Here is a 19,196-nt window from a genome sequence, read left to right as displayed (position 1 = left end):
ACATTTTCCATTGAAAGCACAAAGTTTATTTTCATTTTTCTTTTGTCTGTTTCCAGATGAAATGGTACTTAAGGGTTATGCAACTGACAGGACTTTTAAAAAGCATAGTTCTCTGTCAGATGCACTTTACAATTTCTTATATGGTTTTGGAATTTTTCCTATGCTGTAACACCTGAATTTTGGCAGCCTCTTTTTATTGGATAGTTTGGATAGTTTGTTTTGAAAGAGGTAATCATTAAGAGAAAATACATCTGTCTGATTTTGGCCTGGATTATTTTTTTTCAAGTCTATTCATATGTTAACTTTTCTCAAAAATTTCTGAATGCTAACTTTTTTTATATGTTTTATTCTGATGAATAAACAAAGTGTTTACTTTCCAGTAATTGTTTATTATTTTCAGATGACAGGAGAAAAAAGGATGTGACATGGGGGAGCAAGCTTGTGACAATGCTTCTTGCATGATTTTTTCTTACTACTATTTCCCTAATTTAGTGGAAAGAGTTTGTTGTCTGAGTCAAAATTGGTATTCATAAATGCAGGAATTCCTCTGGTATAATAAGTTGAAACTTCTGTCTGTTTCTATTAAGAAGAGTTTCTGTGAAAGCAGAAAGTATTCTGTGCAAGCACAGATTCTGTGGCAGCTCAATGGTGCAGAGAGAAGGGAAGTACTGGGGTTTTGCTAAGGAGGTGCATCTTCTGTTCTCACTAAACCAGCATAACTTGTGGTGAATGAACTATTACAACCTTTGCATGGTTGTATGTTTTCATGCTGGAAGCGATTCACATGTGGAGAACTGAAGTGGGTATTATTTATGGAGGTTTGGGTTCAAAGCTTATTGAGAGGCAGACAGAAAGATCAGCAATATATAACCTTGGATTATTTTTCTTGGCAAAGTCGTAGCTGTCCCTGAGAATGTTTTCTTGAGATAGTTTTGTATTTATTGGGCTTTTAAAAGCATTAAAGAGTTGTTCCTTGATGCAAATTTTAGGTTTTTGGGTGATTCTAGGCTCTCTGTACCACATGTTTCACTATCATCAGCAGCACAGTAGATAAACACAAAAGCAGAATTGGCCTGGGTGCAGGCAGTGTGTGTATGCTTTGCCCTGGCAGAATAAAATAACCTCTCTGTGAAAAATAAGTTACCCATGAAAAAAATTGTTTTGCAGATCTAACTTTTACAGCAGGGGCTTCTGCCAGCACGGCTGCATTGTTTTAGGGGCTGTCTTCTTGCTGTCCTTTGCCAACAAAACAGTGGCAAACAGGGTTTGGTTTTAAGCCCTTTTAAAATGTGGTTGGATGAGGAGGGTGAAGGGAAAAAAATAATCATCCTTCAGCCTAATCCAGTTTGGTATTGTATATGCAGCCATGTATTTTAGTTTTTGTTGTTGTTCTGGCTTCAACAGACTTTCTCATTCTCTTGAGGAAAAACTGCCTAATGAGAAATTAATGGGAAAAAGTAATGCTGAAAAAATTAACCACTGAATTTCTGTAATTCCTGTGATCTCCATGCTCTGGACCAAACTTGGCATGGGTTAGTTTAAACCACATCAGTGGCCCTACCCTAAAAAGTTCCTGTCTTGTGTAGAAGTTTTGTTGCTTGCTTCTTACTTAAACACACATTAAAAAACAGACTTCACAGAATATTTTTTTTCCCCTGGCATTTTCTTTCTGGAAGTCTAAAACTTTGTAGCAGGCATGGATTTTTGTTGTACCAGAGTTTTTGGGGAATGGGAGTACAGTGCTTTTCCAGGAGAGCCTGGATTTTGCAGGAAGTGTATTTTGGCCAGGGAACATTATCTGGGTATTTGCCATGTAAAAGCACAGTTTATGGAGGGGAACGTGCCTGTGGGATGGTACTTTTAACTCAGCCTGTTGTGGGATGTTAGTAGCTGTCAGTCAGGGGTTAGTACTCATGTATTTTGAACAATTAAGCTGCTAAAAGCCATTATTTTCAGACTTAAAATAATGTTAATAGAAGAATATTGGTTTGATTTTTGCAGTGCTGTGTTCTGAAGATTTGTGGTAAGACACAGTCATTAAATTTTCCATGTGTGCCATCACTCTGTTTTAACTGGAGTGTAATAACATGGAATCCTAATCCTGCTCTGCTTTACGGAGGGCTCCAACTGCTTACTTGTTAGTATTGTAAATGTTAAAAGGTCCTCTTGGACTTCTGTAATCTTATTTTTCTTACTGAGTAAGCTGGAAATGGTGTCAGATGTTCATACTGCTTTTTCATGTCCATTTTGATGAATCTATTTATTACTTCTGTAATAAGTAGTACACATGGTTGGTTAGCCAAGTTATTGAACTTCATCAACCTTGGCTGAAATTCACAATGCATGTGAAACTTGTTGTAAAATGTAAGACATTACATCTGGGCTAAAAGATTCAGTAATGATGACTACTTCTAATGGAATCTTTTCACAAAGGATGAGGTAGAGCTATATGCCTGTGCTGTACTTTTTGGTTCCCTTCTTGAAGGGGAATAACACACTTGTCGAACAGGAGCATTTGTATGTGATGCTTTCTTGTCTGTTACCTAAAAGTTTAAAAGACTTCTCAGTGGGCTGCAGTGTAACTTGATGGTTTTTCTGTCTTTTGAAATATTTAACTTAACAAAGGTTTTTCCTCATTATTTTGTGCATATTTTATGCAGAGCTGAGAAGCCCTTTTGCGTGATTCGGTCTGTCTCGCTGCCACACAACTTCCTCTCTGCGTCATTTTCTGTCTTCGTGTTTTGAAAGCTAATTGTGCTGCAAGAATGATTTGAGTAATTTCAGCTGTACATTTGTATTTCTTTGGAATGCTTGCTAGATGCTGGGGACAGATAGAGGTTGATAAATGTATACTGCTATCTCAGAAGATACTGTCATTAGACATCTAGTGACTTTTCTAGATACTGTCAGCAATATTCACAACCTACAGATGTACATTAAAGGGTATGATGATTTTTACTTATCAGCAGAAAATTTCTTGGTGGCTATATCTATGCTAAGCAGTAGAAGAAGAAGAAAGGATTTCAGAATTTTGTGTCCCTTTCAAACTTCTCATGCTGGATTGTGTCAAGCTGCATGATGCATTTTCATGCCCTTTTTGAAAGTGTGAGCTTTTTTCTTTTTTCCCCTATGGCCTTGCATTATAATTCAACAGCTTCTAATTCTTTCTTGTTTTCCATTCTCCTTGCTTTTGTGTATAGACACTTTTTTGTTAATACTGTTCTTATTCTTCATCTTTTGTTTCAGAACTCCATCTCCTGCCTTACTTTGTATGTGGGAACCACATGGTGGATCATTTGAGTTCCATAACAGCTTCTCATCTCCCTCTTTCCTTCGTAGTTTAAAGTACGCCCAAAAAGGTTTGCCAGTTTTGAACCTTGGGAGGTTGGTACCCTCCTGAATGCCATCTAATCCAGGAAAAAAAGTAGACTTTAAGGAGGTAACCCTGGACTGTGTAAGTTCCCAAACCTCCATGTTATCTTGTCCTTTGCTAGCTGTCTCTTATCTGCTGGTTTTGTTTACTTGCACTAGAAGGAATGATGAACTGCATCTTCCCTGTAATCAGTTCTTTTCACAAGATCCTGAAATGACTCTTGTGTTAATATCTTCCTCTGCTACTCAGTTAAACAATTGTCTTATCTCACGTTGCCCAAACACAGAACTGGGTAGTGACTGCCAGAAATCAAGTAGCATTGTTTTAACTTCCAGTCTGCTCATCTGTTCCTTTCCCTCACGACACAAAATGTGACCTCTTTAGAACAGGACCTAGTTGTGTGTGTTTGATTCTCTGCAATGACTTTTTGTAATCTAATTGTGAGCTGTTTAGGACAGAACCTTGTTTCACTATTTATCTGTAAAATGTCTAGTGTACATTTAAAAAAAAATCTTTCACTGTTTGTATAACTGATACAAATAAATACTAAGTTTGTTTTAAGAAAAAAATTGGTCCAATTATGTTGTAGTACTTTCCTGGGATCTTTACATAACACAGAGCATTTCTCATGAAATAACTTACAGATTAAAGCTTGGAGGATCTAGTGCTTTAGCTGACAGCACAGTATGTCTTTTAATTATTCTGCCTTGGATGAAATATTTCTCTTTATTAAATTTACTTCTTTTATTAACACTGTGCTGTTGTACTTGCCAAAAGGAGATTCAAAACATGCAGCTAATTTTTTTTTGTTATGTTTAATTAGGGCTCAGCTCAGCAGTACAGAAACCTATGATACAGTTGGCTTACAGAAGAACAGAAGTGTACTTGAAAAGAAACTAGACAACCGCTGGCTTTTTTTTCTCTCCATTTTTGCTTTGGTGGGAAAAGCTGTTGTGTTGCCTAAAGCTACTGCTGCTGCAAAGAGCAGCTTTAGAGAAGAAGAGGAGAGTTTGCCAGCCCCATTTCTCTGAACTTAGAACTTTTAAAAAATGTCTTATTAAACAAAAAAAAACCCAAAACAAAACCTGGGAGAGAAATGTTAATTTCTTTGGCCTTTTTTCTGGTCACTTGAATAAGCTTGTCCAAGGTGTGTTAAGAATAGCAATAATAAGAGGGGAAAGTGAGATCACCTTGTAGTATGCAACAGACTTCTCCATCCTCCCACATCACCCAGCAGGTTCACCCAGGTCCCTGGGCAAAAGGAATCCCATGGGTGGTGTGCCTTTATGTGAAGCAGGACTAACCATTTTCCCCGGGATATTTTTCATGGTTTTTAGTAGGCCATTGTAATGTTCAACCTTCCCAACAGCTGGTGTGTAATAGGGGGTATGACACACACTCAATGCCATGCTCCTTGGCCCAAGCATCTATGAGGCTGTTTCGAAAATGAATCCCATTGTCTGACTCAGTTCTTTCTGGAGTGCCATGTCACCATAGGACTTGTTTTTCGGAACCCAGGATGGTGTTCTGAGTGGTGGCATGGGGCATTGATTATGTTTTCAGCCATCCAGTGCTTGCTTCCACCATTGTAAGCACACGGGATTTGCATTGCCAGGTTTGTGGCAGTGATGGAATCGATCTGCCAGGCTTCTCCCTATCTATATTTTAACCATCAGCCCCCATACCACAGAGGCTTTACCCACCTGGCCTGTTTGATTACAAGCACACATCTGACATTCATGGATAGCCTGTGCAATGGTGTCCATGGTTAAGTCCACCCCTCAATCTCAACTCTACCTCTGTGTTGCATCCCTTCCTTGATGGCTTGAGGTATTGTGGGTGCACTGAGCTGGAAATAATTCACTCTTACATTGCCAGTCCTGATCCACCTGAGGCACTGTAATCTTAGCAACTTGAGCTACCTGCTGGTTGTTTTGATATTCTTCAGGGACTCGACTCTTGGGTGTGTGGACATCCACATGATGTACTTTGACCACCCAGTTCTCTGCCTGAGCAGCAATATCTTGCCATAGTTCAGCTGCCCAGATGAGTTTACATCTGCACTACCAGCTGTTTTCCTTCCATTGCTGTAGCTGCTCCCACAAAGCAATCGACCATCCACGAGTCTCTGTAACGATAGAGAATTGGCCATTTTCCTTGTTCAGCAATATCTAAAGCCATTTGGATGGCTTTTGTCTCTGAAAACTGACTTGATTCACCTCCATCAGCAGCTACTGCAACCTGTAATATGAGACTCCACAGATGACTATCATAACTTCCTTGAAGATGTACCTATCCTTTACACCTGCTAGAAGTCATGTCCAAAGGTTGAGGGTTTGTACTGTTTTTCTATTAACCTTGTTAATGCCCCCTTCCTTAGACAGAGATCCCAATTTCTTGGCTTCCCTGCCTTCTTATTCTGAACTACTGGCTCCACGATCCTAGCATCAGAGCAGCCAGGTGACAATGGGCTTGGCTGAATGGTGGTTGAACTGCTTCCATATGTCCCACAGCTTGCCCAGGGATATAGAGTGCATACCTCTGGCTCTTCCTCTTCTTCCCATGATGGCCCTGGTTCAACCTCATCCTTTGCAGGATGAGCTGTTTTTCTTGTGTATTTATTTTCCTGCACAGGGATGACAGATCCTGGCACAGGCTGACTCTCTGCTGTAGCTGTCATGTCTGTTGGTCTGTCTGTAGGCCCAGAGATCTGTATGCTGAACAGGGGTCTGTATGCCCTGACAGGGGTCTGATAGGCATGGGTCAGGCCCCAGCATGTCACAGTGATTTCTATCTCATGACTTTCTGGGCTGACAACATCCTTTTTCCAAACTCAAGCACATGTGAAAATGTTTTAGAATCTCAGGGCCTCCAGAGCCCTTTTATCAGTGGAGAGATAGGAAGGCATAATTTTTGAACAAATTAAATGTGAACAAATCCTGTAGGCTTTTACTATGCTGTTGCAAAGGAAGATACCATTGCTGTGTTTCAAATGTGTTGTAAATGACAGATCCAAGCTATCTTGGAGTGTTTGGGAAAAGGTAGAGAAGCTGAAAAAAGGTTGCTATTGTCTGATTGTTGTTTAATTTCTTCTTGTGTATTCAAATTTCCTTATAATTGAAATAAAGAAATGTTTTAAAACATGCAAATGCTTGATGCAAATTCTTTACCAAATGTCCCCAATGATAAATGACTGGATGCTGGCTGTTTAAACAAGAAATCACTGGATTACTTTTCCACTCAGTGAATGCCTTTCTCTGTTTTTCCTCTGTTTTCTCTGTTTTGTAGAAGAGGTTGTGCTGTTTGACAGAGCCACATACTTATTATCTGGTGGATGTTGACACAGTGTAGTTGGCATTAATTGAGCGATGCTAACTGCTTGTTAATTGAGACTGTTAGCTGAAATTTGTCCCCAGATTCAATGACAGTAGTTGACTGCAGATAGACAAGAATGTGAGAGTATTCAATTGATCAATCTTCATAGAAGATGAAGAATGAAATTGAGTGCTAATTTCTGAGTCTTTATGAAGAAAGGCATACTCTAAGTAACAGGCTGAAGGGCTTTAAATGTCTGTAGCAAATCCTGTCCACTTGTACCTCTCTTGTTAGTTCTGCTAGTCCTTTGGGTTAGTGCCTCATGTATGTCTTAACCAGGATTTTCATGTTTCTGTATGATTCTATGATATATTTCAGCTGAAAAGATGCCTTATGAATTATGCTCCACACAGTGACAGAAAGATTCATAGAATGGTTTAGGTTGGAAGGGACCTTAAAGATTATCTAGTTCTAACCTTCCTGTCATGGGCAGGGACACTTTCCACTAGATCTGAACACCTCTCCTACAACAGGCTGAGGAAGCTGGGGTTCAGCCTGGAGAAGAGAAGGCTCTGGGGACACCTAATAGTGACTTTTCACAAGGGTGCTTACAAGAAGGCTGGAGAGGGACTGTTTACAAAGGCTTATAGTTATAGGACAAGGAGCAATGGTTTGATATTAGAGAAGAGTAGATTTAGATTGGATGTTAGGAATGAGTTCTTCACCATGAGGGTAGTGGAAAAGGTTGCCCAGAGAGGTAGTCGAGGTCCCATGCCTGGAGGTTCCATGTTCAGTGTCAGTCTCAACAAGGCTCTGAGCAACCTGATCTAGTGGAGGATGTTCCTGCTCACTGCAGGGGGGTTGGAGTAGATGTCCTTTGGAAGTCCTTTCCAACCCAACCCATTCTATGATTCTATGGTACATCTCTTACATTAGTTACATGAAAAAAAATTAGTTAAATACACATAAAGTGAAATTTGGAACAGGGGAAGTCTTTGCATATGCTGTAGCTTAATTCATGTGTATGCAATGAATTACCTAGGCAATTAAAGTTACTTGGTGCAAGAGATTCAAGAACATTGCTTGGACTTAAATACTGTAAGTATGTGATTGCAGAAAATGGTATAAATTTACCTGGGTGTGTTTCTAGAAATGTAAGTTATGTCCTGTGCTGCAATTAAATTTTGTTGCTCTAGGGTGTTTCCAAAGCGAGATAGCTTATCTTAATAGGCCTCTTGGTAAACAGTTTTTGAAAGGAAAAGGTGGACATGCTTTTGTTGTCATAAAGCTAAACCAAATACCTCTTCTTTTTGACCTCTTCATGTACTCGGGTGGCTGGGCATTTCAGTTTGATTCATCCTTTTCTAGTTGAAACTTGCCTAATTTGAACTCACTGAATTACCTTATGCCTCTTTCAGCTCGATGCACATCCCATTGGATGATTCCTCTTGCCACAGGTAGTCCTCAGATTGATGAATCAAGGAGTAACTGCGTATCTAAGGAGCTCAGTTTTAGAATACTGTGTCATTTTCAGTGTGGTATTGCCAGGCATAATGGTTCTGCAGTCAGACTGTATAGCTCATTCTTCATGGCCAAACAAGTGAGGAGTAAGTAGTTTTGCTCTTCTAGGAGTTGCAGACACCAAGGCAGAGAAATTGAGCCTGCTCTTTGAAGTTCACAAGTCTGTTTTACACAAAATACATACAATTCTTGTTCCAAGGACCTGCTCAAGTTGAGGTGTCTGGTATTTTTTTGTGTGTGCTATAAAAAGCTGGCTTCAGGTAATTATCACACAAGAAGCCAGGCTGCGGTAGAGTTAGTGCATATAAGTGCCTAGTTCACCTTTTCAGCAGATTCTTATAGCTCTGTTTTGTCACTGAGATCTGTTTCTGACTAGGAAAATGTTTTGTCATAGGTTTTGAGACTGCAAAGTCTCTTGCACTGCACGGGGCACATGTTATCCTGGCTTGCAGAAGTCCATCCCGAGGCAATGAGGCTGTGCAACGCATTCTTGAGGAATGGGTAAGTGGATGGATATAGTGACCAACACTAGGCTGTGTTTGTCAAGACCTGAAGTCTTTTGTGCGCTACAGGCAGCGAAATAGATATGACATTGCCATGCAGGAGTCTAAGGAAGAAGGCATTTGTCTTGTTTTGTAATATCCTGTTCAGTCACTGGTGTTCCAGAGATGGAGATTTTTCATTTCAGATGACTGTATTGGAGCACAAGGCTTGGCACACTCTTCTCTCTGTTACATACAGAGGCTTTGTGAAGGTGAAAATGTTTGAAAGAGCCACTGAGGCATGTTTTATAGTTCATGGGACAGAACATTTCCTGAACCAAAGTGTATAACTAATTGAAGGAGAATGCACACACTCGGATATTGGAGAGAGCTGCTATGCTGCCCATAGCTTTTATACTATAAGAGATTTCAGAGGTTCATTCTTAACTTTTTTTCAAAACCAAGAATGTTTTCTTCCTTTTCTTTCCTAGTCTACCAGGCCCAACAGCACTACTGTCAGGCAGTCTGTATCAATGTTTTTTCCTTCCTCTTTCAATCGTTTTTCTTTCATTTTGTTATGTAAATACAAGTTCCTCAGTACTTTCCATTCCCTTGTTTCTCTTTGATTTCTAGCTTACTCCCTGTCCTTTTTTTTAATTTTATTTTTAATCTTCTAAGACCCTTATTAAAATGTATCCAGTGTTTGTAAATGATTCCATCCACAATCATTTACTTGCTAGTAATAATTGCAGGCTACTCTTGTCTGAGCTTGCTATGACTGCTGACTTCCAGGAGATAATCTGTTGACACAGTCCTAGACACTTCACTTGAATGATAAACCACAGGATCAGGTTCTCAGAATTCTTTCCTGCTAAATTTAGTGATGAGTGTTTTAGCTTTATTTCCCAAGCTCTGGAAATATTTCAACTGCTCCCAGATGATATGGGAGAGTACTCAGTAGTATTTATATTTACACATAAGCGGTCTGCAGATAGTTATAATATTTATTAGTGCAAAACCCACAGTGCTTATTTACAAGTATTTCCAAATAAGTGATGCTTGTAACATTGTTCATTTTTGTAATCACAAGTTTCTTCAAGAAACAGCCTTTGGATGTAGGCCTTTTTCTCTTGCCCGTATGATTAATGATTTATAGTCAAGGATTTGGAAGGAAAAATATCCAGTTAAATATATGATCTTTTATGTAACTAAAAAAAAAGCAGTACTGAGCACCTTTAATTTAAAAAATATTCCATTACCTCCTCCTTAATTCTAAGAGCACCAATTCTAATTCTCTGAGCACTTTGAAGGCACTGGGAGTTCAGGAGCACTTGTCTTAATACCTGTATTATCTCACCAAAAGCTAATGAATTGTTAGTTGAATGAAGTCATTGAAGGTCAAATTACTTCTGAAACACTAAATTTATTTACTTACAGTTTTTAAGTTCTAATTGTTCAGAAAGAATCTCAGCTGTAAACTGGGTAGCTGGAAAACCTTCAATGCATCTTTGTAATGGCTTTGTTGTTGTTTATTGAGAGGGACTAATTAACTTTGATTATTGCACTAATATTATGGCACTTTGACAGTCCCTCAGATTTATGACTCTGGGAAAATAAACAAATGAAATGCAGGTGCTGGAGCAGAAAGAATAAGTTATTACTGAACTTTAATTACTTGGAGTGTGTAACCAGGAGAGAATTAGTTGATGAATTACAAGATGCTTAAAATTTACATCAAATTGTAAGCAATCGTGAGGAAAACAAACACAAAAACCTGCCCCAAAGTCAGCTACTGAAAACAAAAAGACAAAGATTAATTTGATTGATTGATACTAATACTAAATTATTGATGTAAAATATCAATTTTTAGCTTATAGGTGTAACAGTGGAGCAGGAAATTGTTAATTGAAAATGGTTTCCTAGAATGAAAGATTTTAAGAGAAATGTCAACAAGCTTTGGTTTAGATGGATTCTTGGTACATAGCTGCAACTATCCTGCTACAAAGAACTTCAAAGCTTCCATAGCATTGTCTGCCTTGTTCCTAGGGAAAGCAAGATTATTTGAGGGGAAATTGGTTTCCTTTTCAGTTTGGAACCTATTTAAACAAAAACACAGCCTCACAAAGCTGTAGAAATAAATGCAATTCCTGAGGAAAAAACCCAAACCACCACCACCACCAAACTATACCAAAAGCACTGAACCCCAAGTCAAACCTACTGTACTGCAGCATTTAAAACCAAAGTAAAGCATATATAACAGTACTTAGGAAAGCCATCCAGCTTGTTCCCTTAGTGAGTCTGCAGGTGACATCCTTGTCTGGAATGCCATTCATGGAATATCTGCTGAGAGAGAGCTCCTCTTTGGGTCTGTTTTACTTCCAAATAAGTTCTTAGGCAACACCCCTCCCTCCGCCCAGTTACAATCTGGTTTTAATGCAAGCTGAAAATCAAATTTTCAAAGGGAAATTGGGACAGCTAAATGACTTGGAAAAATTCAGTTATTAAGAAGAAAAATGGAGAAACAATGGGAGAAAATATTTTTTTCATATTACCTGCCATTACGTTTGAAAAACAAATTCCAACTGATCTTAATTGGCTGTTGGGAACAAATCTAGAAAACTTCATTTTCAGCAATTTATGTCCAAAGAGCTGTTTCTTATAGAGAGTTTGAGCCTTTTGAGTAGGGATTACCCACACAAACTTGCTAATTACTTTAGATAACCGACATTTATTTGTAGCTTGCAGTGTTCCAGTTACTTTTCTTCTAAACTCCAGCAGTGTTTTGCTCATGCTGCAAGCAGAGCGTAATTGCCTTACATAAAGCCTTGTGACAAGGTTTGATGTGACTGGTTGAGCTAGTCTGGCACATAGAACTCTTATAGAGAGGTGTAGTTCATTCTGTTATTGCCATCTAATGCTTTATGTGCATAGAGGGAGAAAAAGAAAGAGAAAGCATGTAAAAGAAGCAGATAAAAAGAGAGATCAGTGCAGCTTTACATTTGATATCTCAAAAAGGACTGTTGTTCATGCATGATCACGTTCAATATCAATTTAAAACTGTTTGATAATTTCTGGCTCAGAAAAGAGGAAATTAGAATTCTGGAGTTATGATTCATTTTAATCAGAAAGAAATTGTCAAACATAAATCTATCCTTGAGTAGTGAAAAGGCCTGAAAGCAGCCAAGAAAAAATATCAATACTTTGCAAAGGAGGAATGATTGTTCCAATTCGTAGCTTAATTGACTTTAAGGCTTAATGAAAAACACTGCAGTGCTGTCTGTACACAGAGTTGCTCTGACAAACATTGAAATCTATGCTCTAGGAAGAGAAGCTAGGTAATTTATTTTACATTATTATTGATATAATTTTCTAATTGAGTATGAGCAGAATGTTTGGATAAGACTGCATGGCTCCAGATGTTAGCAGTATTCTCAAGAAAATACTTAAGAATATGAATGAATAAAATATTTCATAAATCACAACTTTTCTGGCTGAGAAGCTCTCATTTATTTATTCCTGTCAAATAGTCTTTGAAGTAGATATTAAAAGATAAATTGTAAGTTTAATATTTCATAAAAAGTATGTTTCTTTTGTAATTATTCCTCAGTGTTAAGCCTACAGCTACATGAAAGATTAGATTAAACTGTGAAAAGAAAAATTGACTTTGCTTTATACGTAGGAACTTACAAGGTAGAGATATGACCAGAAAAGAGAGAATGGCTATGAAGAAAACCAACAAACTAAATGTGACTCCTTGCTGTGTTCCTTTCCCCCAAAGTATTCTTCACCTAAGGAGCGATTTATATTCTTGCTGATTAAGTAATTGAACGAAATTAAAACCTGATAAGTGAGTCTTTGTATCCCAATTATAATCCTGTAAAGTGCAGAAAGACAAGAAGCATGGGCATGTTTACACACAACATGGGCAGGAATTTTCCTGTGTTGACTATGTGTGTTTCCTCCTCAAGGAAGGGGTTCTGATCTCCCACGGAGTGTTTGTCTCCACTGGTGTCCTTGGTTTACCGTTGCTAGGTCAGGCCACTCTCAGAGAGTTGTGGTCAGTGGCTCATTGTCCAAATGTAGACCAGTGACAAGTGGTGTCCCTCAGGGACTGGTACTGGGACCAGTGCTTAACACCTTTGTTAGTGACAGTCAATGGGATAGAGGTACCCTCAGCAAGTTTGTGGATGACAGCAAGCTGTGTGGTCTGGTTGACTTGCTGGAGGGAAGGGATGCCATCCAGAAGGACTTGGACAGCCTTGAAGGGTGGGCTCAAGCCAACCTCATGAAGTTCAACAAGGCCAAGTGCAAGGTCCTACACCTGGATTGGGGCAATCTCAAGCACGAATATAGGCTGGGTGAGGAGTGGCTGGAGAGCGGTCTGTACATTTTCAGACTATTAATAGAGGATTTTCATACCAAGACTATATATGACTACATTAAAGTCAGCTCAATAAATTGTATTCTTGGAATTAGCTTGCATTAATGATTCAGGGAAGACATCTCATCATGGTGAGTGGCACATTTTAATTTATGGAAAAACCCTGAAGAACGTGTAAGAGATGGGTTTGGAAATGTAGTAAATAATGAACAGAAACACATGCATTTGTGTGGAAATATTATTTGCATTATTATGCTGTTGGTTGATAACAAAGGATTGCTTTGTTTCAGAGCATGATATTCTAAAACTATGCATTGTTGGCTCACTTGCCACCACTGTTTCTATTTGATACACAGTTGTAAAAACCTGCAGTGTGTAGACATGTTTCATCTTCAGGGCTCTGAATGGTAACCATGATGAAGAATCAAGATAAAAGTACTTATCCAAACCTTGCTATAGGGAAAAGGCCTTGCAGGAAGAGACAGTGTCTTGTTTTAAGCTAACTGGTAATGCAATAAAAAAAAAATTCTTCTTCAGTTTGCCTCACAGGCAGTCACAGACACTCAAACTAAGGCTTTATTGCTGCTGCTGAGTATAATGCTTTTTTTTTTTCCTTTTAAGGTGTGATGCAGCTCTTTCTGAGGTGAAGGAATCTTTTAATTAACTAATTGCAATGGAATTGGACCTTGTGTTACAGCAGAGGATTGATAATATAAGCCTTAATCACTACTGGTGCTAGTAACAACTGATTGAAGGAATGAAAGTACAGCCAGACTTTGGCCATAATGTTCAAGAATTCATTAAGTTCCTGCCAGTAATCTGCTCAGCTGGGACACCTTGAGAGTGTGATGTGTGCTGTGAAGTTATTTTCCAAATACAGACGGACAATGAATTGTTAAATAATGGTAGACACAGATTTTAAGCAGTAGTGGTGTGTATACACAGCAGTAAGGGAAACTAAATGTAGTGGCCTGCTAATAGTCTTAGTGCAAGGAGGTGGCTGTGCCTTTCAGTTTGAGGGCTTCTATATTGGAGTGGTAACTCTCCACAGGGCCATGACTGAACCTGTCAGAGCTATTGATCTTGTTATCAGTGAGAAATCTGTGATCTTCAAGTTCTCCTGCCAGATTAATCTCCAAAACCAGCTGCAGATGAGTGAGTGTAGCTGCTGACAAGAACATGAGGCTTTTTAATGAGCAGCGAGGAAATTTGTGCTTATAAAAAACCCAAACCATATAAAGTTAGAAACATTAAACAGTTTAACCAGCATTTACATGGGTGAATTGTTCAGATCCATTTTTTTGTACGCTATAAACATATGGCATGAATTTGCTCTCATTATAGATGCTGAGAAAAGGGAAAGGCAAATATTTATATTACATTCATGTTTTACAGTAAAAACACTGTTGAGTTTGTTTATACAGTTCCACTGTTACAGTTTTTATGATTAGTAATGAAACCGCTGTAAAACAGAGTCTGAATTATATAGCAGATGTGTTAAGCCCTTAACTTTCAGGGTTGGGCATCCCTCTGAATACTGATATCATTCAGTTAGAGAGGTGATGGACTGGCTGCAGTTGAAATGTTTCACACCTACATCTTCATCTGTAGTTAGCTCTGCACTGTTACTGTATAGAGGTGGAATTTTATTGTATGATAATGCATTGATATTTTAAACTAATTAGATTTATCAAACATAAAGCCAGTCAGTGTGAGTGAGTGCAGGAGGCTTGAAAGGATTTGGTGGGCATTTCCCAAGCATTTCGGGTCTCAGTTGGCTTATATTTCCAGTAATCAGGGACAACTTAAAAAGGTTTAATTAATTTGATGTATGTTTTGTTTCTCAATATGTTTCTTTTGCTCATATTTTTATTCTGATTCAGTTGATAGCTGGGATTCAAAAAAAAAGTGAGTACTAAATGTGAAAGTGAATAAAAAGGAAAATATTTCTCAAAAATATGACTGTATTTTAGCTTTTATTTATCAGAACATGGACTACAGTCATTTTTTGATCTTTATATAGTGGTTTGTACTGTACTTTAAGCCTTTCAGTCAGTTGGTACTAGCATCAAGAGTGATTAAGGCTGTGCTGTACGTGGTGAAACACGAAATATTGGCTGCATAAAGCAAAGATAATGAATATTAATTCTTCCCATGGATGCAAGACTGTACAGGAAAAAATGCGTGGTGAAGACCGCTTAGGTCCCTGCCCATGGCTTTTCTCTTCCTGACTCTGCAGAGATTCACTTTCCATGATACTTGATGCTCACTATGCTGTGAAACTGGCTTCCTTTGTGGTGGTAGCAACCAAAGAATTTAATACAAAGTGTTCTCAGAACACAGCTCTTGTTCAAGAAATGAGGATTAAGGAAATAGACATAAAGATTTTGTATTGTTGTTTTTTTAATTTGTTGTTTCAGGTTTATGTTGTTGGCACAACTTTAAATAGAGAATACTTTTAAATGGTGATAATACAGCTAATAAATGCAGCAGAGTGTACAAGAGAGGCATTGTTCTTGAAAATATGTTTGTATAAGCTGGTGAATAAATGGTCTGGGAATGTATGGTTTACCCTATGTTCTGTCTTTAATTTTGGATCTCTAGGCTGGATTGGAAGTTTGAACTGCTGTATGAATTTATAATGCTGTAGACAACTGATAGAAAATAACAGAGTGGTCTCACAGCTATGAGATTGCAAAGTTTTTAAGACAGTGAATTTGCCACGATTTCTTCCAGTAAAGACAAAGTTGTCTTTTGATTTGACTGAGTGACTTCTGCTCTCCTAATTCTGTTCACCTTCCAACATCTGCTACACATATATATATAAAAATAATCTAAAATGTAGTTTTGAAAGAAGCCACAGTATTTTGCCATTCCTTAATTTTTTTTCCTTCCAGTCAGCAGAATTTTCTACATAGTAATGTTGAAATGATCTTTTTGGTGCTTTTTTTCTTTAGCACAGTGCTGCTGTTCTTAATGTAGAAATGTGAGTCACAAAATCCCTATCATGCCTAAAGCTTTGTAATAATACTGCTTAAATGCACTATGAGCTTTCTAACAAAAAAAATGTAAGACCCCTCTCCCACAGCAGAAACAAAACCCAGAATAACCCCTTTAAAACTGCACTTCACTCTTAGTCTTCAACTAAATGGCAGGAGGAAATACTGTTTGCTCAACATTTAAAATATCTACAGATATTTTAATTAACTGTCTTTAAAACTAACTTAGTATGTTGGCTTGAGTTTAGCTTACAGGGCACAGAGAAGGTTGGTTTGCACTGGTAATTTACTAATGCAACTTGTCTTTGATCGTTTCCTGAAGTTTTCTCTTTCAGAGTCTGTTTTCTAAAGCTATTTTGTTCATTTTGAAGGAAATCACAGTATCTTACCATTTAGTTGTTGACACTGAAAACTTACTTACTCTAGTCCAGTTATACACCTTTCTTACACAAACTGAGTTTTGCTGTTGCTGTATTTCTGGTTGTCAGTTCTGGGAGAGGAGAGGGGGAGTTAAAGTGGCTGGATATATTTTTTTATGTTTTCATTTTTAAAAATAATTTTCACAATTAATGTGATTGTAACATAAGCTTGTAATATATTCCATTAATGAAGAAGACAAGCTTAGTTTATGGTAAATACAGTACTAAGTGTTTATAGTGCATTTCATATTTTACATGATTCCCTTTATAATTCTGCTTATCTTTTCATTCTAATTCCCTAAAGGATGTATAAAAGAACCCCTAAAGAGAGTAATTACTGCTCTATTCCTTAACCAAGGCTCCTTTTGCAAAAAGAAATCTGAGCTGCTTTTTAAAGAAGGCAGTTTTAAATAAAAATGCAAATAAGCTGCTTTGTAACCACATTAATTACCCACCTAGCCTCTTATTACTGTGTTTGTATTGTTTGCAAACACTATTTACAGTCGTGTGGAAATTACCATTCCTGGGCTGGAGGAAGGCTGTTGCTGGTAGGTTGTGCTTTGGAACCAATTAGAGTGAACCTTGTCTCCAGTGGGGCTCCTGGGAGAAGGCATAGCCTTGCAATGTCAAATAACAGCATTAACTCAGCCTGCACAGGCACCAAGTTGTAATTATGTTATTGGTCCTCTTTTGCCTCTGCAATGAGTTTCATTCTCTGCATTTTAAAACTTAACAGGCAGCACTGTGGCTTGCTAATGATTTAATATGTACTGTGATAATTTTTTTATGGAAGTCATGGTGAAATCCAGCGGGTCATTTTTGTCCCCAAATTGGTTCTTTGCTTTAATTTTACAAAAATGAAACAAAAAACCTGATGCTTGCATTCAGAATCTCGTAGATGTCCATATAATTGATATTTCAGAGTAACCCCCAACTTTATTAGTTTATTTCTTCCCCAGAAGTAAACATGATGGAGTATCTGTTACTATTAGTTGTAAATAGTATGTTAACTGGCAGTCATTTAACGTTTGTATGTCTTTGAACACTCTGAAGAAACTCAGTGCTTCGTTGAGCAGGCTGCCCGGAGAGGTTGTGGAGTCTCCTTCTCTGGAGAGATTCCACACCTGCTTGGATGTCTTCCGATCTAGGCCTACCTGTTCTAGCTGGGGGAGTTGGACTCGATCTCCATAGGTCTCTTCCAACCCCTACCATTCTAAGATTCTGTGACAGTAAAATGTAGTCTTGTTTGTTAAGCAAAATGCATGCTTGTGGCTAACTTAGTATATGTTGAGTTCTTTTTGTGTGTGACTTATGATTGTGAAAGAGGCTTTTAGTCCTAAATTGCCCAGAAATAAAAATAACCCAAAGAGATGCTTCAGTATTCATGCTTTTGGAATTATAGAGGTTTTCAGATCCCTAAGAATTTGGTTTCTTAGGTCACACAGTCTGAAATGTGAAAAATTAAGATTTATAATTTTCTTAGTCTTGTAACTAGTCTGTCATTATGTCAAATGAGTCATTTGAAGCAGAGGAATTTCTGTTGGTTGAGCTTAGTATGGGGAAGAAAATGGTAGAGAGATTGTTTTCTTCCTGCTTCTGAAACTGTGCTGCATGTACCTGCAGCACCGTGACGGTGTGTTAATGTTTAAAGGATACTTGCTGATAAAGACAAAAATGTTAAGGTTTGTATCAGTTCTAGTGAAACACTGAATGTAGTAGAGAAGGAAAACAGCCACTCCAGCAAGGTCTCATACGACTGTGTAGTTGTTCAGCATTAGAAATAAGAAATACAGAAGAAAAAACAAAAGATGCTTGTTGCTGGATCACTTAAAGGTTTTTACAGTGACAAGGGACTAATGTGAGAGCATCAAAAGAAGCACTAACTTGGTTCATGATCTGCAATAGCTTATAAAACTGAGGATAATTATCTGGCTCATATAACTACAGAGCAGCATAAGTGACATAAAACAAGCATAGATGGAGCTCAACAGGAATACAGAAGACGTTTGGAATGTGTACTTGCTAAGTGGAGTACTCAAAAGGTGCTGTTTCTATGCTTGTCAAGGATATTTCTAAATCTTTTAGTACTATGAAGGCAAAGCATAAGTTTTTTTTTTTTTTTTTGGCTTAGTTTACTGTCCTTTGTAATTTCTCTTCGTCCTTTAGTTCTGTTTTAAACTGATAATTATCTTTGGAGAGCACTTCCATGATCACTAGACCATGCCCTGAAGTGCCACATCTACTCATTTTTTGATCACCTCCAGGGATGATGTCCTTACTTTTGTATGAATAAGATGATTTTTTAATCTTCTTGTTTAACTCACTTGGTTAGGGCACTAGGGTAAATACATGATACCTTTATGCTGAAAACATATGACACTTAGTTTGCTTAAGAGGGTCTGTATCTAGGGTACATCAATATGCTACTATGAAAAGAATGTATATTTATCTTACTCATTAAAAGATCTGTTTCCAAATCCCACTGAAAATACTCATCATCTGTTGCCTCCAAGAGTATTGGGTCAGATCCCAAATACCTGTATGCAGGAAGATTCTTTTTAAGGGGCAGAACTTTAGCTGTGTCGTATCGGCGGCCATTTGTCCACACTTAATTTGCAAAAGTTGAGTTGTCTGCCAATATCTGCCATAATTTATGTTATTAAATGACACAGAAAGGTGATTGTACTCTCCTCTGATCTTTTTATT

The 19,196-nt window shown here is 37.9% G+C and overlaps 1 protein-coding gene across 1 annotated transcript in view; it reads left to right on the top strand.

The window, feature by feature from the left end:
* WWOX (WW domain containing oxidoreductase) overlaps window positions 1-19,196 on the top strand; it is a 508,073-nt gene that overhangs the window by 8,092 nt on the left and 480,785 nt on the right. The window contains exon 5 of the mRNA XM_054389829.1: window positions 8,604-8,710. Within this exon, the coding sequence (XP_054245804.1) occupies window positions 8,604-8,710 (107 nt within the window). The remainder of the gene's footprint in view (window positions 1-8,603; window positions 8,711-19,196) is intronic.

This window comes from Indicator indicator, chromosome 19 (assembly GCF_027791375.1).
Source record: "Indicator indicator isolate 239-I01 chromosome 19, UM_Iind_1.1, whole genome shotgun sequence".
In the NCBI taxonomy this organism is placed as follows: domain Eukaryota; kingdom Metazoa; phylum Chordata; class Aves; order Piciformes; family Indicatoridae; genus Indicator; species Indicator indicator.
This window is presented reverse-complemented; position numbering and strand designations above follow the sequence as displayed.